At 34.3% G+C, this 19,852-nt stretch overlaps 1 protein-coding gene across 2 annotated transcripts; it reads left to right on the top strand.

The window, feature by feature from the left end:
* Positions 1 to 1,305: 1,305 nt before the first annotated feature.
* LOC131155902 (mitogen-activated protein kinase kinase kinase 3) lies at positions 1,306 to 8,114 on the top strand. 2 transcript variants are annotated; one of them, XM_058109353.1, is made up of 11 exons: positions 1,309 to 2,009; positions 3,042 to 3,359; positions 3,894 to 3,981; positions 4,139 to 4,201; positions 4,459 to 4,619; positions 4,726 to 4,801; positions 5,375 to 5,434; positions 5,619 to 5,726; positions 5,880 to 6,116; positions 6,930 to 7,033; positions 7,248 to 8,114. In XM_058109353.1, exons 1-11 carry the CDS (start codon positions 1,579 to 1,581, stop codon positions 7,498 to 7,500), a joined length of 1,899 nt encoding a protein of 632 aa, XP_057965336.1. In that variant the 5' UTR covers positions 1,309 to 1,578; the 3' UTR covers positions 7,501 to 8,114. The 2 variants fall into 2 exon arrangements, with proteins under 2 accessions (XP_057965343.1, XP_057965336.1); XM_058109360.1 differs by lacking the exon at positions 5,880 to 6,116 and having other exon boundaries at positions 1,306 to 2,009.
* Positions 8,115 to 19,852: the final 11,738 nt, after the last annotated feature.

The raw sequence follows: 19,852 nt of genomic DNA, 5'->3' as shown, positions 1-19,852 counted from the left end.
AAAAGAAAAAAGGCACCCCTACATTTCTCATTGCCATCCATCTGCTTTAACTTTGTCGTCTCACTTGCTCGATATATCGTCTCTCAGTTATTCAATAGTCAGATTCATACGCAGCATAATCATTGTTACGATCATTTTAAAGAATATTTTCTTAAAAAAATTTTAAAATATTTTACAATCACAAACAATGCTTAAAGCACTTATGCGTATTACCACTCTAATTCTTTACATCACTTTTTTTATTTTATCTTTTTCAATTTCCTGTGTAACATATATAATATATCTAAAATATTGAAATCTATTAACGCTATTAATTTCATGCCTACCAAATTTAATTATTTCTCCAGTATTCCTCCAATTAAAAGACAGTAAGAAATGTATACAAAATGTTGATAAGCAAAAAAAATGATTCGAAAATTTCCTCTTTTGCCCTTCTTAAAATTTAATTGAATAAATTTCATACTTAATATTATTTAATAATTTTGTTATTGTCTTTTTGAAAACTCAGCCCCAAAAAGGCACCGCATCGAATTCAATCCAGACGACTCCTTGCATGCGCAGCCATAAGTGAGAAGGTCGTGCACCGCGGCACAGCAAGTCTTCCCCTACAGATAGAAATATATATAAAAAAATTGGGATATTAACATGTTATACTTAAAAAGAAAGCTAAAAATATCGGTACCAAATCCAATGCCCAACCCACACGCACCCACTAGAAGGCTCCCTCTACGCTCCGCCTAATGGTTTTTCGGTCGCTCTCCATTTCCATGTCCATGACACTCGTTTTTTCTTCTCCCATCTCCGACAACACGTTCAAGTAAGTGTGGATTTTTCTTGTGGCTCTCTTGGGAAATTTTAGAAGAAGGAAATAGAAATATTAATTAATTCACTTTTTAATATTTAGTTACAAAAATAAAAAATAAAAAATAAAAAATAAAAATTGTATCAGATCAATAAAATAAAATATAACCTTATGAATTATGTATATTTTTTATTTTTAATAATATTTTATATGGAGGAAAAATATAGTAAATGTTTTTTTCCACTTTAAATGAACCCTAAAACACAATTAATAATAATAATAATAAATGAAAAATAAAATAAAAAAAGGACACAGTGGTCAGTGGAGACTCACGTACAAACCCACGAGAAACTCTCTCTCTCTCTCTCTCTCTCTCTCTCCATCTCTATCTACTTTCTCTCTCCACTGTTGCTCTCTTGGCCTCCGGTGAATGCATGAACGCATTATGTGTCTCTCCGTGTGTCTATGTACGTTTGCCACGTCATGTCCCGGGATGAACCCAACCACCGCCTGCCGTCTCAAACTGGCTTAGCTGTTCCTCACTGTTGCTTGGCCCCACCACCCTTCTCTCGCTCACATCCATTCCCACCCCCCTCCCCTCTCTCTCTTCTTCCCCTCTTCTTCCTCGAAGCCTCTCCATATAAATCACAACCATATGCACTCGCACCAAACTTTCTCTTCTTCCATCTCAATTTCTTCTTCGCCTTCTTCTCAATCCTAATTAATTACGCCTCTCTCTCTCTCTCTCTCTCTCTCTGGTTGGATTATCAGTCAAAATGCCTGCTTGGTGGGGGAGGAAATCTAGCAAGAACAAGCAGCAGCAGCAACAACATCCCGAAAGAGCCAAAATCAATTTCAGCGAAGCAGCGATCGAGGATAATAAGAAGAAAACTAAAGAGAAGCCCAAGAGCCTCGACCAAGTATCTGGAACACTCTTGACGCGCAATTCGCCGCGGAACAGCAGGGAATTTGCGGCTGCTAATGGGGTTGGTAGGTTGTCTTCTGCGTTTTCGGGTTTTGATTCGGATGGGGGAGATAAGACCCCTCTTCCCCTGCCCCGCCCGTTGATATCGTCCACTCCGTCGCCGGCAAATGATCATGTGGTTGGACTTGGATCTGGGTCCGTCTCCGTTTCGAGTGTGAGCTCATCTGGGTCTTCTTCCGACGATCCCCTTCCTCATGAGCATGCTCAGCTTGGTCTTTACAGGTTGGTCTTATTGGTGCTCTGCTTTGGGCTCGAGTTCTGGCTTTTGTTGGGGGGTGTGTTTCTTTTTCGAGTTTTGAAATTTTTATGTGTTGGGGATTGTTTGTATTGATTTCATGATTCGAAATTGGTTCTTTGATTATATCTAGTGCTATTATATGTGGTAATTTAATTGATGTGGGGTAAAAAATGTTATTATAAACGCTCGCTATTAATTCAATCTAACCGATCAGCAGGGAACCCGTCCTAGGGTTTAATTGATTTCCCTACGCCCTCTCTCTCTCTCTCTCCCGATAATTAATTCATTATTTAAGATCTTGATTGCTTATTGTATGGGGCTTCCCCTTTTAAAGTTTATATTTTTAATTTGATTGATTGATCATTTTGTTCTGTAATAAACAACTTTAACACTAGAACTTTTTTTTTAAAAAAAAAAAAAGAAAGGATTGATATACTCTCTCTCTCTCTCTCTCTCCGCACTTTTTTTCCTGTTAAGGTTTTTTGATTGCTTTGCCCATGGCCTTTTTCCTTTTACAATCAGAATACAGGTAAACTGTCTGCGTATCTGTTCTCTTTTCCTCTTACAAGTGAGTTGTACTTCTATTTGATTCCATCTACATTTACTTTTTCAAAACAAAGTACTTCTATTTGATTCTTTCTTTGTTTGTTTGTGTGTGTGTGTTGGGGGGTGGGGGTTTCTCATGTTAGCTTTTGTGCTGTTCCCTTAATGTTCCATTCAAACTGACGTGCAGAAGCATAATTCCCCATCAGTTGAGCTGAATTGTCTCATGGGCGAGGGCAATTTTTGAGATTCTGCATCTTCCTTTGAATATTAATAATTGGTATATAATAAATAGTTCCGTATCACATTGAACTGGAATGATAATATTTTTCTTTCGCATTGGAAGATATGGACATTTTGAATTGCTAAATTTTGTTACAAAGAAAATAAGGAATAATTAGCCTAACAAGGATATTTTTTTCTTGGTTCTTCAAAGCTGGCTAACAGATGCCTGTGTCATGTGTTGAACACAGAGGGCATAGTGAAATGAAGCTCAACTCAAGGCCGAGAAGCCCATGTCATGGGTCTAGAGGAGCCACTGCCACCACATCCCCTCTTCATCCACGGTTAGGTGTTTCAAGTCTAGAGACTTCAATGGGGAAGCAGGAAGATGGAAAGAGTCAGTGTCATCGGTTGCCTCTTCCACCCAGTTCTCCTACTAGTCCTACTGCCTTACCCAGCTCAAGGGGTAGTGGAGTGGCTGAAAATGCAAATTATACTCTTTCAAAGTGGAAGAAAGGGAGGCTTCTAGGCAGAGGTACTTTTGGGCATGTCTACCTTGGATTTAACAGGTAAAGTGATTCCTCATACAAATGAAGGGAATTTTAGTAACATATATAGAATGAAAATTAAATTACTAACTGCGTAATGAAGGGTCACTTGTATTAAAATGTCATATATTGTCATAATGATTGAATATTTGGCCATTGCTCTATTTTCTATTCTTTTCTACATGTAATTAGTTTGAATAAGTAATATTAATCATATAATGATGTGAAGCATCATTTAACGTTCTCAAACAACAAAATTTTACTAGCCGTTACTAGTGACTATTTACTATTTATGAACCTAGATAGTGTTTTTTTTTTCCTCTTAAAAAAATGATGATGATTACCATTAATAACAATATGGGGTATTTGTACGCTGTTCCAAAAAAATGTGGTCTAAAATAATTTTAAACTAGAATAATATTATGTCATTTCAAATATCTCTGTGTGTGTGTGTGTGTGTGTGTGTGTTTGTCTAGGTGCCTATTTATCTATTTATTTATTTATTTATTTTTCCATTTATTTTGTACTTCTGATGTGTGGTTGCAAATGTAACAGTGAAAATGGGCAAATGTGTGCTATCAAAGAAGTTAGGGTTGTTTCTGATGATCAAACATCCAAAGAATGCCTCAAGCAACTGAATCAAGTAATCTTTTCATTCTTTGAATCCTGTCAAGACTTTAATTGGTACTTGTTTTGTATACAGTTGACTTAAGAACTTCACACTTACCTTGTCTTTTGGTGCTCGATATGTTAATGTGGATGCGATGGATTTGTAACTTTTTTTTTGTTATTGTCAACAGGAGATAACTTTGCTTAGCCAACTTTCACATCCAAACATTGTTCAGTACTATGGAAGTGAACTGGTATGAGCTAATATCTTGTTTCTAAAAGGTTAAACATTCGTGTTCATATCTGCTCATACATGTAAAAAGGCCCAGAGATGAGGCTTTTCTTTCCACTGGGGAGGGGGGTGTGGGGGGCACTGGTGAAGCGAGGGCAGGGTATGGGTGGTTTAGTGAAATCTTTTTTTCCGACATGCAAGCAAATCCTCAGTTTGTTCAATCGAAGGGGTTAAGCGAAGGTACTTTCTTTTGATAACTTTAGATTATCGTGTTTTCAGGGTGAAGAAGCACTATCAGTTTACTTGGAATATGTCTCTGGTGGTTCTATCCACAAATTACTACAGGAATATGGTCCTTTTAAGGAGCCTGTTATTCAAAACTATACAAGGCAGATCATTTCTGGGCTTGCATACTTACATGGAAGAAATACAGTCCACAGGTACTTTTGTTTAAAATTAGTGAGGATCACTGAATGGTTAATTTTGTTATGTGAAATTCTAGCTTTCCCCTCTATCTTTAAGAAGCAGTTGTGCATTTCCTTGCAGGGATATTAAAGGAGCAAATATATTGGTTGATCCTAATGGTGAAATCAAGCTTGCAGATTTCGGCATGGCTAAACATGTAGGTCTTGCTTCTGCAATTCAAAAAACAAGAAACATAGGACTAAAGTTTGATAGAAAGATAAAAATATAGCAGAATAATAGCCAACATAATGGAGTACTGAGAAAAGGAAAACAATGGTATTTCAGTTCTGCCCCATTTGGCTGCCAAGAAAACATGGAAAGTAGGGATTTTTTTTTTGTGTGGTTCTTATACAAATATGAACATCCCTGTTTTCTGTGTTTTCTTCCATTTTCTTCACTAACAAGTAGAGCGTAAGGGCATGTAATGTTTATGCAACACCAAGTGCACAAGGTTCCTCTGCTAATCGGGGTCTGGGGAGGGTTGCATGCAGCCTTACCTCCACACTTGGAGAGACTATTTCTGTGATTTGAACCTGTTGCCTTCAAGTTTGGATATAACACCCATACCATCGAGTTGAGCCTTGATAAAGACATGGAATCTGCTGGTATAAAAGGTCATCTTACTCATGGTTGCAAATATTTTTAGCTGATAAAATCCAACAAAATTATTTAGATTACATACTTAATAAAATTGTATAATTGTTTTGTTTCCATGCTTTTTCTGAACCAGATCACAGCTTGTTCATCAATGCTGTCTTTCAAGGGAAGTCCTTACTGGATGGCACCTGAGGTATCTCCTCTCTCTCTCTCTCTCACACACACACATCATGATCATCATGATCATCGTCGTCGTTGTTAATTCATCATCTTCAGTTTTTTTTTGGGTTCTTTCCTTCCAATTTTTTTTAAATTTTTTCCCTGGTTGGAGTCTGTTGTTCGCCAAAGTTTGTTCCCCTAACAATGTCTATTTTCAGGTTGTAATGAATACAAATGGATACAGCCTCACTGTCGATATTTGGAGCTTGGGATGTACAATTCTTGAAATGGCAACATCAAAGCCACCTTGGAGCCAGTATGAAGGGGTGCGTATCCAATAATCAGATTATATTCTCATATTTTGTTGTATTTCTCTCTTTTCCTTCCATGGTGAACTTTGAAGTGTTTGTTGGACCAAAATCATTTTATAACTCTTGAATTAACAGGCTGATAAAAAAATATTATTCTTGAATCAACAGGTTGCTGCAATATTTAAAATTGGAAACAGCAAAGATATTCCAGAAATTCCTGAAAATCTTTCTAATAATGCAAAAGATTTTGTGAAGCGATGCTTGCAACGGGAGCCATCTGCACGCCCAATGGCCTTAGAACTACTAGACCACCCTTTTGTTCAAGACCAAGCTACAACAAGAGCTGCAAACATCAATATAACCAGGGATGCCTTCCCTTGCACCTTTAATGGATGCCGCACACCGGTAGAGCATTCTGGATGCTCGTATTACTTTGGTGAAATTGGTTTATGCATATGAGAATTATCTTTCACTATGTCCAACTTGAATTAATTGATTTTAGTAGAATTCTTCTGCTGCATAATCTAATGAACTAGTAAGAACTGGTTCGGAACTCTGGGTTATGTAGGAGTCTGTCTTTGGGGAATCCCAAAATGGCCATTGTGCAAATGAGAAGGCTTTGTGCAGCTAATAAGGCTTTCTTACGAGTCCACAACAACCTCCTTTGTAGTTAAAATCATCAAATAAGTGAAGTGTGTCAAATCCCATCACCATAATTGTGGACTGCTAATGAATATAAGACTGGTTGATTTAATTGTCAATTTTTGATGTTTTCATAAGCATAAACTTGGCATTGGATTTAGGCATTGATGACATGTGGTTTTGCTAGAGCTTTCTGTAATATCTTAAGTGTTTGAGGCAAAAGTTTCTGGTGAAGTGGGATGGACGCAATGTCTGTTCATTGATATTTCTGCAGAGAACAACATAATGCACATGAAAATTGCAAGAAATATCTTCATATAAAATTTTCTGCTAGCATTCTTGTGTGTGTGGTTGCCGAGAAATAATTTATTGTTCTTTGACACATAACTCTGGAACTACTCCCTTATTTCATGTGTAGAAAGAAGTCTGGCTACCCATTGTTTTGGCAAATGTTCTTAGTATTCTCATTGGCTATTCAACTTGCTACATATGTAAAATTAGATATCTTCCAACATTACTTTGTTGGAGCCTAACATTTGGCTGGATGTAACTTCTTGCATTTACTTTCTGTGGCAGCCGGCCTCGGAGGTCCATTCTAACAGAACGAGTATGGCTTCATCCGACGGAGATTATATGACGAAACCAGTGGTCACAGTTTCAAGAGCTATGAAAACCTCAAGGTAGCTATGTTGCCACCTACTCCCCAAAGCTTTTGAACAAAAAAAAAAGGGTGATCACGAACCCAGAAAAATGCAAAAATCGAAAAAAAAAGAAAAAGGTTCAAGTTCAACACAAAAAAAGATTTTGACTCTTTTGTTCTTATATGCTTTATTGAGTTCAATTTTTTGAAATATTGAATAATTTGTAGCCATTAATTAAATTTATAATGTGCAGGGAAACCGTGAGAACAATCACGTCTTTGCCTGTATCTCCCTGTTCTAGTCCACTGCGACGCTCTGGACCTGCATACAATACCTTCCTTCTTTCTCCCCCACCCTCTTATGGTTTTAGTGGTTACAATCCGAATGAATGCTCATCTTATCCAATGAGACAGAATGCAAAATGTACATTCGATCCATGGCCTGAAATTCCCCTTGGTAAAAACCAGACTCCTGGCGGATCCCCAAGAACAAGAACATACAATTGAGTAAAAGCACCAGCACCCAGTATCATAAAAAATGCCAGATGGACTCCTTTGCTCAGTCAACAGACCAAGTTGGGTCGAATTGTTGGGAACAATTTAGGGAGTACAGGGTGCAATGATGATTGAATTGACAACATTCTTTTGTATGGGGGAACACGAAGAGGGGAATAATTTTGGTTACCTACCTTGATGATGTTGTAAAAATGTCATATGCTGTAAATGGAGGGACGAGCTGTTCTTGACATTTATGGTGTATACCGGGGATAATGTTTTGATTGTTCCATAAGCTACCAAAGGGCAAGCACTTCTGACTTATGTTGCCTGCACGGACTTTAGGTTGGGCAAAAGCTTTCTATGAATATGGAAGAATGTGGTTGTATTAGGGTTTCACCTTCTTATCGTTGACGAACATTCCAAGAGGCAACGCAAAACAAAGCATGCATGCTTGTAAACACAAAATCCTAGTTTCATTCTTAAATTACTAGAGCTGCTCTCCCATTTGATTGGGGGAATGGAATTGAAGTAATAAGGAATTGAGGTGTGAATGAAATCAAGATAGAAATTCAATGTGGTTAGTGTTTGAATGTTTTATTAATAAAATAGAATTATTTTAGCAATTGCAGCTTATATTTCTTTCTAGGTTTGGTATTCTTTGATGTTTGGTATAATAAAATAAAAAAATAAGTTATTTTTAAAAATGTTCTTATTTTGCATTTAGGAATTTGAATTTTAGACATTAAATTTGAATTTGTGTGGATTTAGATAAGGCGTAGTAAAAATTGTATTGGGTCGTATTTGAATCCAAGGTCTACATTTATAAACCCTATATTATTATAATTTTGTAATTTTAAATGTATAACTTTAATTCAACATTGTTTTCATTTAAGATTTATACAAATTTTGGATTATATGTTTAACAATTTTGATATTAATGACACAATGACGATGACATTTTTTTGTAGATTTCTTAATAATGCTATTATTTATTATTCTTGTGATTATTGTTGATGTTATTAATATTTTTTATTTTTCTAATGGTAATAATATTTTTCATTATTATTATTATTATTATTATTATTATTATTATTATTATTATTACATAGGAACTTCAGCCACCAATAAGCCTTTCGGATCTCTTGGTGCGGCACCAAATCTACGGATCAGTGTCCTCCTTCTAGGTCTCGTTGATTAGGTAAAGTTCGAAATGCGGATACAGTTTTCGTGCATCATTTGGACGTTTGGTCAACCTGACCCCCGAAACACATCTTCATTACCATCCACGGTCTTCGCTGGCTCACAAAGAACTCTTACCATCCACGGTTCCTGCTGGCTCACAAACCGAACTCTCACAATTCATAATCCTCGCTGGCTCACAGAGTAAATTCTCACCATCCACAGGTACCGCTGGTTCCATGAGTGTATCTACCTGAAATTGAACTTCTGATGCTTCTTTTTACATGCTAATGCCTTTCCATCGCGCCATGCCTGTGAGGACCAATATTTTTCATTATTATTGTTATTGTAATTAGTGGTGATGTTGTTATTGTTGCTACATTATAATAATTTATAATAATATTGTTATTGTTGTTGTTATTAATACTATTTATTTTTCTTTCTATCTTTATTATTATTATTATTATTATTATTATTATTATTATTTTGACTGTTATTGTTGTTTTTTTAAAAAAAATTATCATAATTACTATTCGTATAATTATTAATATATTAGTATTGTTACGACAGTGGTTATTGTTTTTTTTTATCATAGCTATTATTTTATTATAATAATAGTAATAATAATAATAATAATTATTATTATTATTATTCAAAAAAAAGGTATTCAAAAAAAATTAGGATAGTCTTTCATTGAATGAGGGAATTAATATTTTGACTAGTGCAACTACAAACTTATAAAATACTAATCATAAGAATTGGAGTTGGAAATAGAATTTTGATTCTATTCCACCCCTTATCCATGAACCAAACAAGGGTAGAGGCATACAAACGAGTTTTTTTCCCGATTTATTATTATTTTAAAATAATATATTAAATAATACCTTATTTGAAAAAATATTTTTCAGAATGACTTCACGTAATCTTACTCTATGGTCCAGTGAGATTCAAACAAATCTCGCTGGACAAAGCAACAAAATTTGCCACGGGTAGGACTTTGGTGGTGACGCGTGACATTATCTTCCTGCAAATTTTGCTAAACGAAACAGCGAGTTTTACTTCGAAAATAATTTGTAAGTTGATGAGTGGCAAATCTCACTGGATCAAGCAGCAAGATTTGTTTCGGCCCTTCAACAGCCCTTTCTCCTTCACTTTTGTGCGCGAACAGAGAGCAGAGGCCTATGCAGATGAACGCAGAGAGACGGAGAGAACTACAGGTGACCATTGCTGAGGGCAGATTGCAGATGCCGGACGTGTGCTAGGTGACCGTTGCTCATCAAACGGTCCTCATGAATATTGAGGAGTACCTATATAAACAGAAGAGATGGGGTAAGTTAAAATATATACCGTTTGCTCATTTATTTTGAAATTGAAATTCATAATTTTGATTGAAGAGTTTGTTAGTTTAATTAATCAAATTGTTAGTGTGCCTTATAAATTACTACGTAACTCTTTCAATTTGCTGATTGAAGGCTTCGTTTGAAAACGCCCAAAAACTACAGGTTAGGGTTTTCCCCGATTCATTTCATTTGTTATGTGTTATGTGAAATTTAATTTTTAGTATGTTGTAATGTAGTTTTATTAAGATAAATTTTTCTTATTTATATGCTCAAATTCGTGTGTTGTATGTTATATGTTGTATGCTACAAGGTTAGGGTTTTTCTTGTATTTTTTAAGGATAAGTTTTGATATTATAGTTTTGGTAATTCTATTTGCTGCAAAATTAATTTGCTGTAAATATCAATAGAATAAATTTTTTAACAAAATTTTGCGTGAATGGAATTAATTATTCACTAAAAAATAAACAAAATTTATGAAATTAATACTCATTGAATTACCTTGCTAACTTGACAGTTGAAGCAATTTTTTAGGATACTTTTCTAATGAATAGTTAAGTACAAATATAAAAGAAATAAGATAGAGTTTGGGAGTATGAATTTCAAAATTTGGATTTAAATTTGTGTTCATTTAAATGTAGTGATCCTAATTCTATACTCCTAAACGCATGTTAAAGTACATATTTGAAATTTTTATTTTTTAAAAATTTTCAAAAAAGTATTACAAATTTATCTTCTTTTAAACTTTTTAAGAGTAGTATTAGAAAGGAAAAAAAATAAAGAATTGGTTTAAATGTGTAATTTTTTATTATTTTCAATTTTTTTAAAAAAATTATGAAAAGGACAACCTATTTTTTTAATTTTTAAGAACTATATAAGTTAACATGCAAAAATTACACTACAAATGACTATAATAAAATTTTATCAATCACTTATAACTCTACTTTGCATACATGTATTCTTATTTTTATTTTCACGACTATTGAAAACAAGAATACTTGACTAGTTAATAAGGAGAAAATCATATGATAGATTCGATTTTATTTTCACACAGTATCATTTTATTTTTGTGTAGCGAAAGTGTAGTTAATATTATTTTTTTAAAAGAAAAGGTGCTGATATTCCTTGAAATTTGGACAAAAAGTCGCAAAGGGGTTTTGATTAAGCAAGTAATCGGTAGGAGTTAAAAACCCTATATTGTTGGTTACAATTTTATGGTCAGCGAAGTTTGATTTTGAATTATATAGAAAAGTTTGATTTTGATATTCCTTATAATGTTGGTTACAATTTTATGGTCAGTGAAGTTTGATTTTGAATTCCATATGGTATTGGGTGTAGTGTTTAAACGATATGAATAAATTTAAACAAGAACAACTATCTACTTTTCAGTAATTTCATGCAATTGAGATTATTTGCATTAATAATTTGTCAAATGACAGTTTGCTACATCATAATTTAAAAATCATGCTTATATTTGTTGAATGTCATTATGTGAAACTTCATACAAATATGATTTAGTAATGTTATTGCAATACGGGCATTAAATTTGAATTTATATCAATTTGAAGAAAATAGTATTTTGCATCAAATGCCATGACCAAACATGGCTTCTTCCTTGCCAAGCTGCTCTTTCTACTACAACTTTTCACTATTGTCTAGTTCTCTTACATTTTACTTAAGTTTAAGTGCAGTTCATATGGACACCCTACACGACTGATATTCTAGTCGACCTATCCACTGATTATGCAACCTGGAGGGATTTGTGGGTAGCCCGAGTGCCACTCATATACTTTCATATTATTGAGTGGTATCTTCCTGACCGAATTATGTGTTAGTTTGGTTATCGGCAGGGCATTCTCAACCACTTTTTGACGTCAAGGGTAGATGTACATGGGAATGACCTACATGACATTGATGGACGCGGTTGAGGGGTCACGGATTGGGTGAGAGAGCACGAGATGTTCGTGACTACATGACATCATCGGTGAGAGTACATTATACAGGGAGTGGCAGAGGACGGTCCGATGCGTCCAGATGACCCATACTATACGTGGTATAAGTTTATCGCACGATGCTTCGTGGATAGGACCGCTACTGTCTATATGAGTCTCGTAAGAATACTTTAACGCACATCTACTTTTTTTACTGTCTATGTTACGAGGTCAATATGGTAACCAATTTTTTTCGTATATTATAGGTGGACGTACTACACGAGATTGATTTACTCTCTCTAAATCTAGCAATTCAGAGTTTAGTGAGAGTTGGATTGGACCTTGTTCATGAGGACGGTCGACGGATCCCTAGATAGCGACCTGCCCCGCCTGCAAGAGGAGGTTGACCAGTTCCAGTACAAGGAGGTCGAGTAGCTTCATCCAGTCGTCCATTGAGTCCAGCCTTCTCGTTGCCTGTTGTACAGGAGGAGTACGTATTCAGCCTGTCCGCACCGTATGCACCTTCGACAAGTGCCGATATTGTGGGTCTGCCTAGTAGACAGGCAGACGCCCCATCTGACTCTGCTGCCACCTCCTCGATGTCATACTTATTAGACGACCTTCTCGATGCGGAGGAGGTGGATGCACTTGCTATGCCACCTCGGTCTCGTCCACAACCTTCATATGCGTTATCTCCCCATCCGCTTCGCATGGATGTAGATGATACAATATCTATTGGCAGAGATGCTGGACATACAACACGTCAATGAGATAGGACACCAGACGCAGAGGAGCAACTAGGAGAGGGCAGACGCCGATGGTAGCCACCCCGAAACAGGAGACGACCTCCATGCGGCATGGAGTAGTAGGATCGATTGTTTTTATTTCATTTGTACAACATTTTATTTTTTGTTTTCATTTGTATAGCATCGTTGTATTATTTATGTATAAGTAGAAATATTTATTCATTTTCCACAGCATGTATATGCAAATGAAAGTTGTGAATGACAAGTGTGAATGAAAGTTGTAAATGAATGTTGTGACCATTCCTACCTTCTTGATTAAAATTATTTTCTTTTAGTAGTTGCATGGATTTGAACAGGTGCTCTTATGTATTGTTTCTCATGGACTTATACATGAAACTTTTCAATGAGATTTTTGAACATATTGGTATCGATTGTCGAGAATAAATGTTTTCTTTGAACATGTGCATGGATGGATATGATCATTTTTAAAAGGAGACTCTGCTAAAATTTTTGCATTAATTTGATACTTTGAATGTACATGAAAGTTGTGAATGAAATTTGTGAACATACTAGCATCGATTTTCTAGGAAAAATGTTTTCTTTGAATAGGTGCAAAGATGGGATATAGTCATTTTTTAAAAGGAGACTCTGCTGAAATTTTTACAGTAATTTGATATGTTGAATGTGTATGAAAGTTGTGAATGAAATTTGTGAATATACTGGTATTGATTGTCTAGGAAAAATGTTTTTTTATTTTTTGAACAAGTGCATGGATGAGATATAGTCATTTTTTAAAAGGAGGCTTTTCTAAAATTTTTATAGTAATTAGATACGTTGAATATGTATGAAAGTTGTGAACGAAATTTGTGAACATACTGGTATCAATTGTCTAGAAAAAATGTTTTATTTGACCAGGTGCATGGATGTGATATGGTCATTTTTTAAAAGGAGATTCTGCCAAAATTTTTACAGTAATGATTCTTTATATAATTGGACGCCCACACCACGCTAAATGATATTATTCATATTATAGAATGTTGGTTCAACAACAAATAAAAATTATAATTTAAGTTTTGTAACAACAAATGATAAATTTATAATTTAATTTTCGTATATTAATAATAAATTAATTATACTTTAAGAATTAGTTAACCAGAACATGAGCTTGTAAGTTGTAAGGTGGATATGTATATCAAATTTTGAGCTCCAATACGTACTTGATATTATTTATATTATAGAATATTGGTTCAACAACAAATAAATAACTAAAAGTGCATGGGTGAATATTGGCAATGGGAGTCACTAGTCAACAATATAACAATCATACGTACGTTATAATTGATTAATGTTCAAAACCTGGTTGAACTAGGATTCACTAACCCCATCCCTAAATCAAACAATTAATTAACTAATGAATGAAGATTAATCTAAGATAAATGAAGAAAATAATTAATAAGCAAATCATCCTTTTAATATTAGATAACATTAATACTTTGGATCCAAAGGATATGGATATTGATGTTATCAAGTATTAAAAACCATATTTTTGTTTCTATTTAGGCAAATGATTCAAGCAACAAAAGGAATATTTTTTGGGGGTTTCAACATGTAGTAAGGCCAAAAGATTATCTTTGTACAATGCTGCAACTTCTCTAATATCTACAAGATAGTTAATGAACTGTACAAGCCAAAGAGAAAATAAACAAATCTCATACACACATGGCGTACAAATCTAGAATACCACATCAAATGAGAAATGCAGTTTCAGGACTTCTAGAATGTATAGCTTGAAGGTAGGTTGGAGCTTTCACCTTTTCTAAACAATAAGGAGAAGAGAAGCATACATATATAAGTGCTAAAAACGACAAATAAAACAAGATCAAAGTTGAATGTAATTACCTAAACAAGACGAATCAAGCACCCAAAAAATGCTATGATCAAAGCCACTGCTGATGATCTCCACTAGTACACTTTAACCATTAATTAATTATATCTTCAAAAGAAAGAAGAAGAAGAAGAAGAAGGGAAACAATAATTAGGAAAGAAGACATTGAGGCTACAAGTATGGTATGACCACATGCCTTTCTAAATTCTTGGTATTCAAGCTGAGATAGTGAGACTGGAGCCTTTTCCTGTAATAAGCATATAATGACTACTACGTGGCTCATTCCTATTGAAGGTTGGTCATTGCACTTGAATAAGGATCAACCAAAGCAAAATATATTAAAGCAAAAGAATCCATCCATCTGTTGCTTCCTATTGTTACGAACTCACATTTTAGAAATTACATTAAGACATTATTTGACAAATAAATAATCTTTGCATGAAATTCATAGTGGTGACACCAAATAAGTATCATGAATTCTGTATGCACAAATTGTATGATCTACTGCAATCAAGATAAATAAATAAGTGACTTAGAATTCCTTATGTAGAAGTGTTGAATTTAATAAGTGTTGGATTGGAGAAGCACTAAAAATTATAAGGGGCATTTGATTGTATTTAAATAAGTGTTATTATTAGTTTTAAATATAATTTAAATTAGAATTATTAATATTTTTAGTTAACAATTTCAATAATAATTATTTTTAATTAAAAATAATCTTGTTATTAGTATACATTTATAACGTATGACTGTTATATTAATTTATGATAAAAATAATTTTTTTAATTAAATTAAAAAATTTAATTTATTCTATGTGAAAATTTATACTAATAAATGATATTTCACTCCAAAAATTTAATTTATTATTATTATTATAATAAATAAATAAAAAGGAGAATACAAAAAATTGAAACAATCCATGTTACAAATTGTAGTTAAAAAGATTTTTGAAAATGATATACTTTGGATTATTAATAAAAAAAATTGAATGCGCAGTAAATCTCGCTCCTTGGTCTAGCGAGATTTGCTTAGGAAAAAAGTTAGTCTTGACACGTGACAAATCTCACTGGACCAAACAGCGAGATTATGTGAGCATCATTTTTAAAAATATTTTCTCGAATAGGATATTATTTAATATATTATTTTAAAATAATGATAAACCGGGAAAAAAACTTGCATACCAACGCGAGGGGTGTGCATTCACAAATAAATAAAAAAATAATGGCATAGAAAATTGTCTTTGAGAAGAAAGGGAAAATGTGCAAATAGAGACAAAAAGGGGATGACATTAAACAAGGCCCCCTCTTAGGATTTTTTCCCCCTTATTACTAACAACTTTCTTAGAATTTTTATACTTTGTTTAATTTTCAAGCAACTCAAGGGTTAAATGATTGTTTTCGAATTTGTTGATCTTAGGCTTCAAATCATCTTTGTGGTAGCATAAATCTAGTAAATTTTAAAGATTAGCATGATTGTGCATACAAAAATCAAGTATCAGAAGGATCCAATAGATTCCACTCTGTCATAAAATTAGTGTCATATGACTAATTAATGTGAAAATAAGTCTAACACACTACTGGTCGATACATAAGGTTAGCCTCCAGGGTAAGTTCCGATGCTTCTTAAGCAAGTGTATATGAAAATCAAGTACCAAAAAAAGTGATCCAATAGATTCCATTATGCCACAATATTAATGTCATGACTACCTATTAATTTAAAAATGAGCTAACACACTATTGGCCAATACGTAGGGTTAGCCTCCATGGGTAAATTCCGATGCTTCTCAAGCAACCAAGCAAACAAATGCTTTGATGTTTAAGGTTAGTAGGGTGATTGATTAAATGAATGGAGATTTTTAGTCTTAGTGGTTACGTAATCATATTAAATGTGTTTTGATAATATTAACGTTTTTGTAGTTCCAAGTGTAACTTATCTTTGCAGATCAAGTTACTACAGGTACAAATGACAAATAAATGAAAATATTGGATCAAAAGCAAAGATCGGATCAAGTGGACATTCAAGTAGGAAAGATCAAAGCGGACAATCACTCAGAAGGACTCAAGCACATCCAATAAAGTCTTAGTGTAATAGGGAGTGTTTGATGTAGAAACTACTATAACTCTTGTGGTATTGTTTCATGTAAGATCATTGAGCAAAAGTTGAGCAAATGCATTTCATATTAGGATATAAGTATATAGGATATCACCAAACTCTTATAAAAAAACTTAATGAGTTTTCAAAGAACAAAAACAAAGAGTTTCATATATATATATATATATATATATATATATATATATATATATATCCTATACTTACTACGTTTTTATAAGGGACAAGTTTTAAATCATCCTAGTATTGTAAATCTTTTATATACTTGGTCCCAATTGAGTTAAAACCAAAAACATGCACCTAAGTAAACAAGAATATCAAGTTTGTAAAGAAACAGGGCAAATTGTTGACGGTTTGACCCAGGTGCATCGACAGTTTCAGGCAGTAAGCTAAATTAAATTTATGCTTGAGGAAACCATCAACGGTTTGCGTCGGGGTTCTACACCTAACAGCTATAAACAACTTGTTTTCAAAGTAAACAAATAATATATTAGCCCAATGACTATAAAATGGCCAGTTGCTCGTTTTGCCTATAAATACAAGTCCAAAGGCTTGTTTAATTTTGTTTTTATCTTAGTAATCATATATTATTTTGTAAGCACACTTTAACTAGTTCATCATATTTGTGCTCAACTTCTCTGTTGTTCTTCAATCTTAGTGTGATACATTTCTTTGAGAGAGGAGGATTTGATTGTATCAATTATCAGCTCATTCAAGGAGCATTTGTTTTGTAAATCATTTTCATCATCTTGTTATATTCGGGTTCTTGGTGAACCTAGTTCGAAGGTTCTTGGTGAACCTAAGTGAGAGGGTTCTTGGTGAATCAAATTGCAAGGGTTCTTGGTAAACCTTGTTGAAAGACTCTTGGTGGGAGAAAAGAATTTATTCCCGTGGTGTAAAGGTTTCTCTACCTGTGAAGGAGTTGCATTAGTGGATCGTGGAAACCTTGAGTGTGACTCAAGGCGTGGAGGTAGGCAAAGGGTCGAACATGTTAACATCAGTGTTTAGTTTTTCTTCTCGTCACTTTAGTTTATATCTTGTTCATGATTTTTATTCTGTATATTATGATATAAGCATTTGTATCTTGCAAAGATTTTATATTTTGTAAAGAAAAGCAAAAATACGCAACAGAGTCTATTCACTCCCACTCTAGACTCGACTCCAGAGCCAACAAGTGGTATCAAAGTAAGGCGCTTACATTAGCAGAGTAACTTCTAGAGCGGAAAGATCAAATGGCGTATTGGGTGGGCACCTCAATTTCTCGAGGGGAATCCGTTAACAAAATACCAGAGTTCAACAACACCAACTACCTTTCGTGAAAAAATTGAATGACTGTCTTCATTCAAGCATACGACTTGGATTTATGGGAAATGATCTCAAATGGAGACTTCTCCTTGTTGACTTTGGTGTGATCCCAAGAGGGGGGGGGGGGGGAGGGGGAGGGTGAATTGGAGATTTAAAATTTTTCCCAGGTTAAATCCTAATCACAAGCAGTATTTCACAACCTAGGGTCTGTCTATGCAAGTACCAATCACCCAACAATTTAACATTGAGCAGAAGATATAACAGTCATAGTAAACTCAGTATTTCCCAAGTAGATATGTGTGCAGAAGTTCAAGCCAAATAAATCATTCAAAATAATTTAAGTACAAGCATACGAATACTGAAAGTAAAGAGATAAGGGAAAGAGAAAGCGACACACGATATGTTATCGGGGTTTGGCCAATACTGCCTATGTCCCCGCCTCTAGCTCACAAGCCCGAGGATCCCACTAAAGATCACTTGCAGGTGGAGCGACACTAATTACAACACCTTACAAGATGGTGCACCTAGTTCTCCTAACCGGGTCTGAACCAGTTTGGTGCTCTCCTAATCGAGTCAGAGCAATTTGGGATTCTTCACAGGGTAAGTCTCCCTCTTCCAACCACACGTCGGGAGTACAACAGATAATCAATATTTTTGTACAAATGTAATGCTTCTAACACAAGAAGATGATGTACAACAATATGCTCAACACACTCACATATGATAAGTATTTATGCTCAAAGTGAGATTGGTCAAGTTATATATATATCAACTCTCAAAGATGCGTATATGAGTACGTGAGAGTGGTACCTTTGTTTTAAGATATTATAATCAATAGAGCAATAATCAAAGGAGCTTCAAAAATTCTAATCAAAAGAGATTAGGATCTAAGCTTGCAAAAACGTTTTATATCAAAAGCACAAGCAAGCTTTCAAATCTGGCAACAAGGATGCCATGACTCAGAAGCAAATAAGAGTTCTTCCCAAATGATATTTATCAATAAAATACAACAGGAATAACTTAGCTTACTCTCAAAAATTGATATCAATCAACGCAAATAAGTGAGAGTAGTAAGCTTTGAAAATGATGTATATAAATGCACACAATAACAAGATTCAAACTCCCTTCAACTTGCCATTGATTTGTAAATGAGCAGTGTATGAAACTAGAACTCTCTACTTTAAAATGATTTTCTCAAGCAAGAATAAGAGAGAGTATTAAAAATGTGCTTGAGAGTATGAAGTATAAGCAATGGGAGTTCAAAGATTTTCAGATAAAATTTTGCTAAATGAAGTGCTAATCTCTATTTAATCTAGACAAATAAAAGGGTATATATAGATATTCATAAAAAAATAACCATTGGGGACACAGAGGTCATTTTGGAAAAAGATTAATGATGTTTAATTAAAATTAACCTCAATTATCTGTGGTAAAAATTAGTGAACCCGAGAGGTTCGGTCAGCTAACCCTCAATGTCGGTCAACCACTTTTATAAGTTCGGTCAACCGAGACAAATTTGAACTACAGGTTTGGTCGACCATATCAAGGTGTTTCTGAACCCTTCATGGGTTCAGTCAACCAAGACAAAGGTCTGGTCGACTACTCATCTAGGTTCAGTCGACCAAGGCTAACTTGAACTACAAATTTGGTCGACCAAGTAGTTGGGGAGTCAGACACTTTATGGTTTGGTCGACTTAGGGCAGTGTGTTCAATTTAGTATGGTTGACCGAGCAAAGTCAACATGTTGGCTTTTGACCTATTCAATTGACCGAGGCATTTATTATAGTGACCTAAAGAATAATATTATTTTAATAATAAAGAGGGAGGAAAATGGAAATAGGAACAGAAGGAGGCAGTAGATTTCGTTGA

The sequence above is a fragment of the Malania oleifera genome, chromosome 1, assembly GCF_029873635.1.
Source record: "Malania oleifera isolate guangnan ecotype guangnan chromosome 1, ASM2987363v1, whole genome shotgun sequence".
Taxonomy (NCBI): Eukaryota; Viridiplantae; Streptophyta; class Magnoliopsida; order Santalales; family Ximeniaceae; genus Malania; species Malania oleifera.
This window is presented reverse-complemented; position numbering and strand designations above follow the sequence as displayed.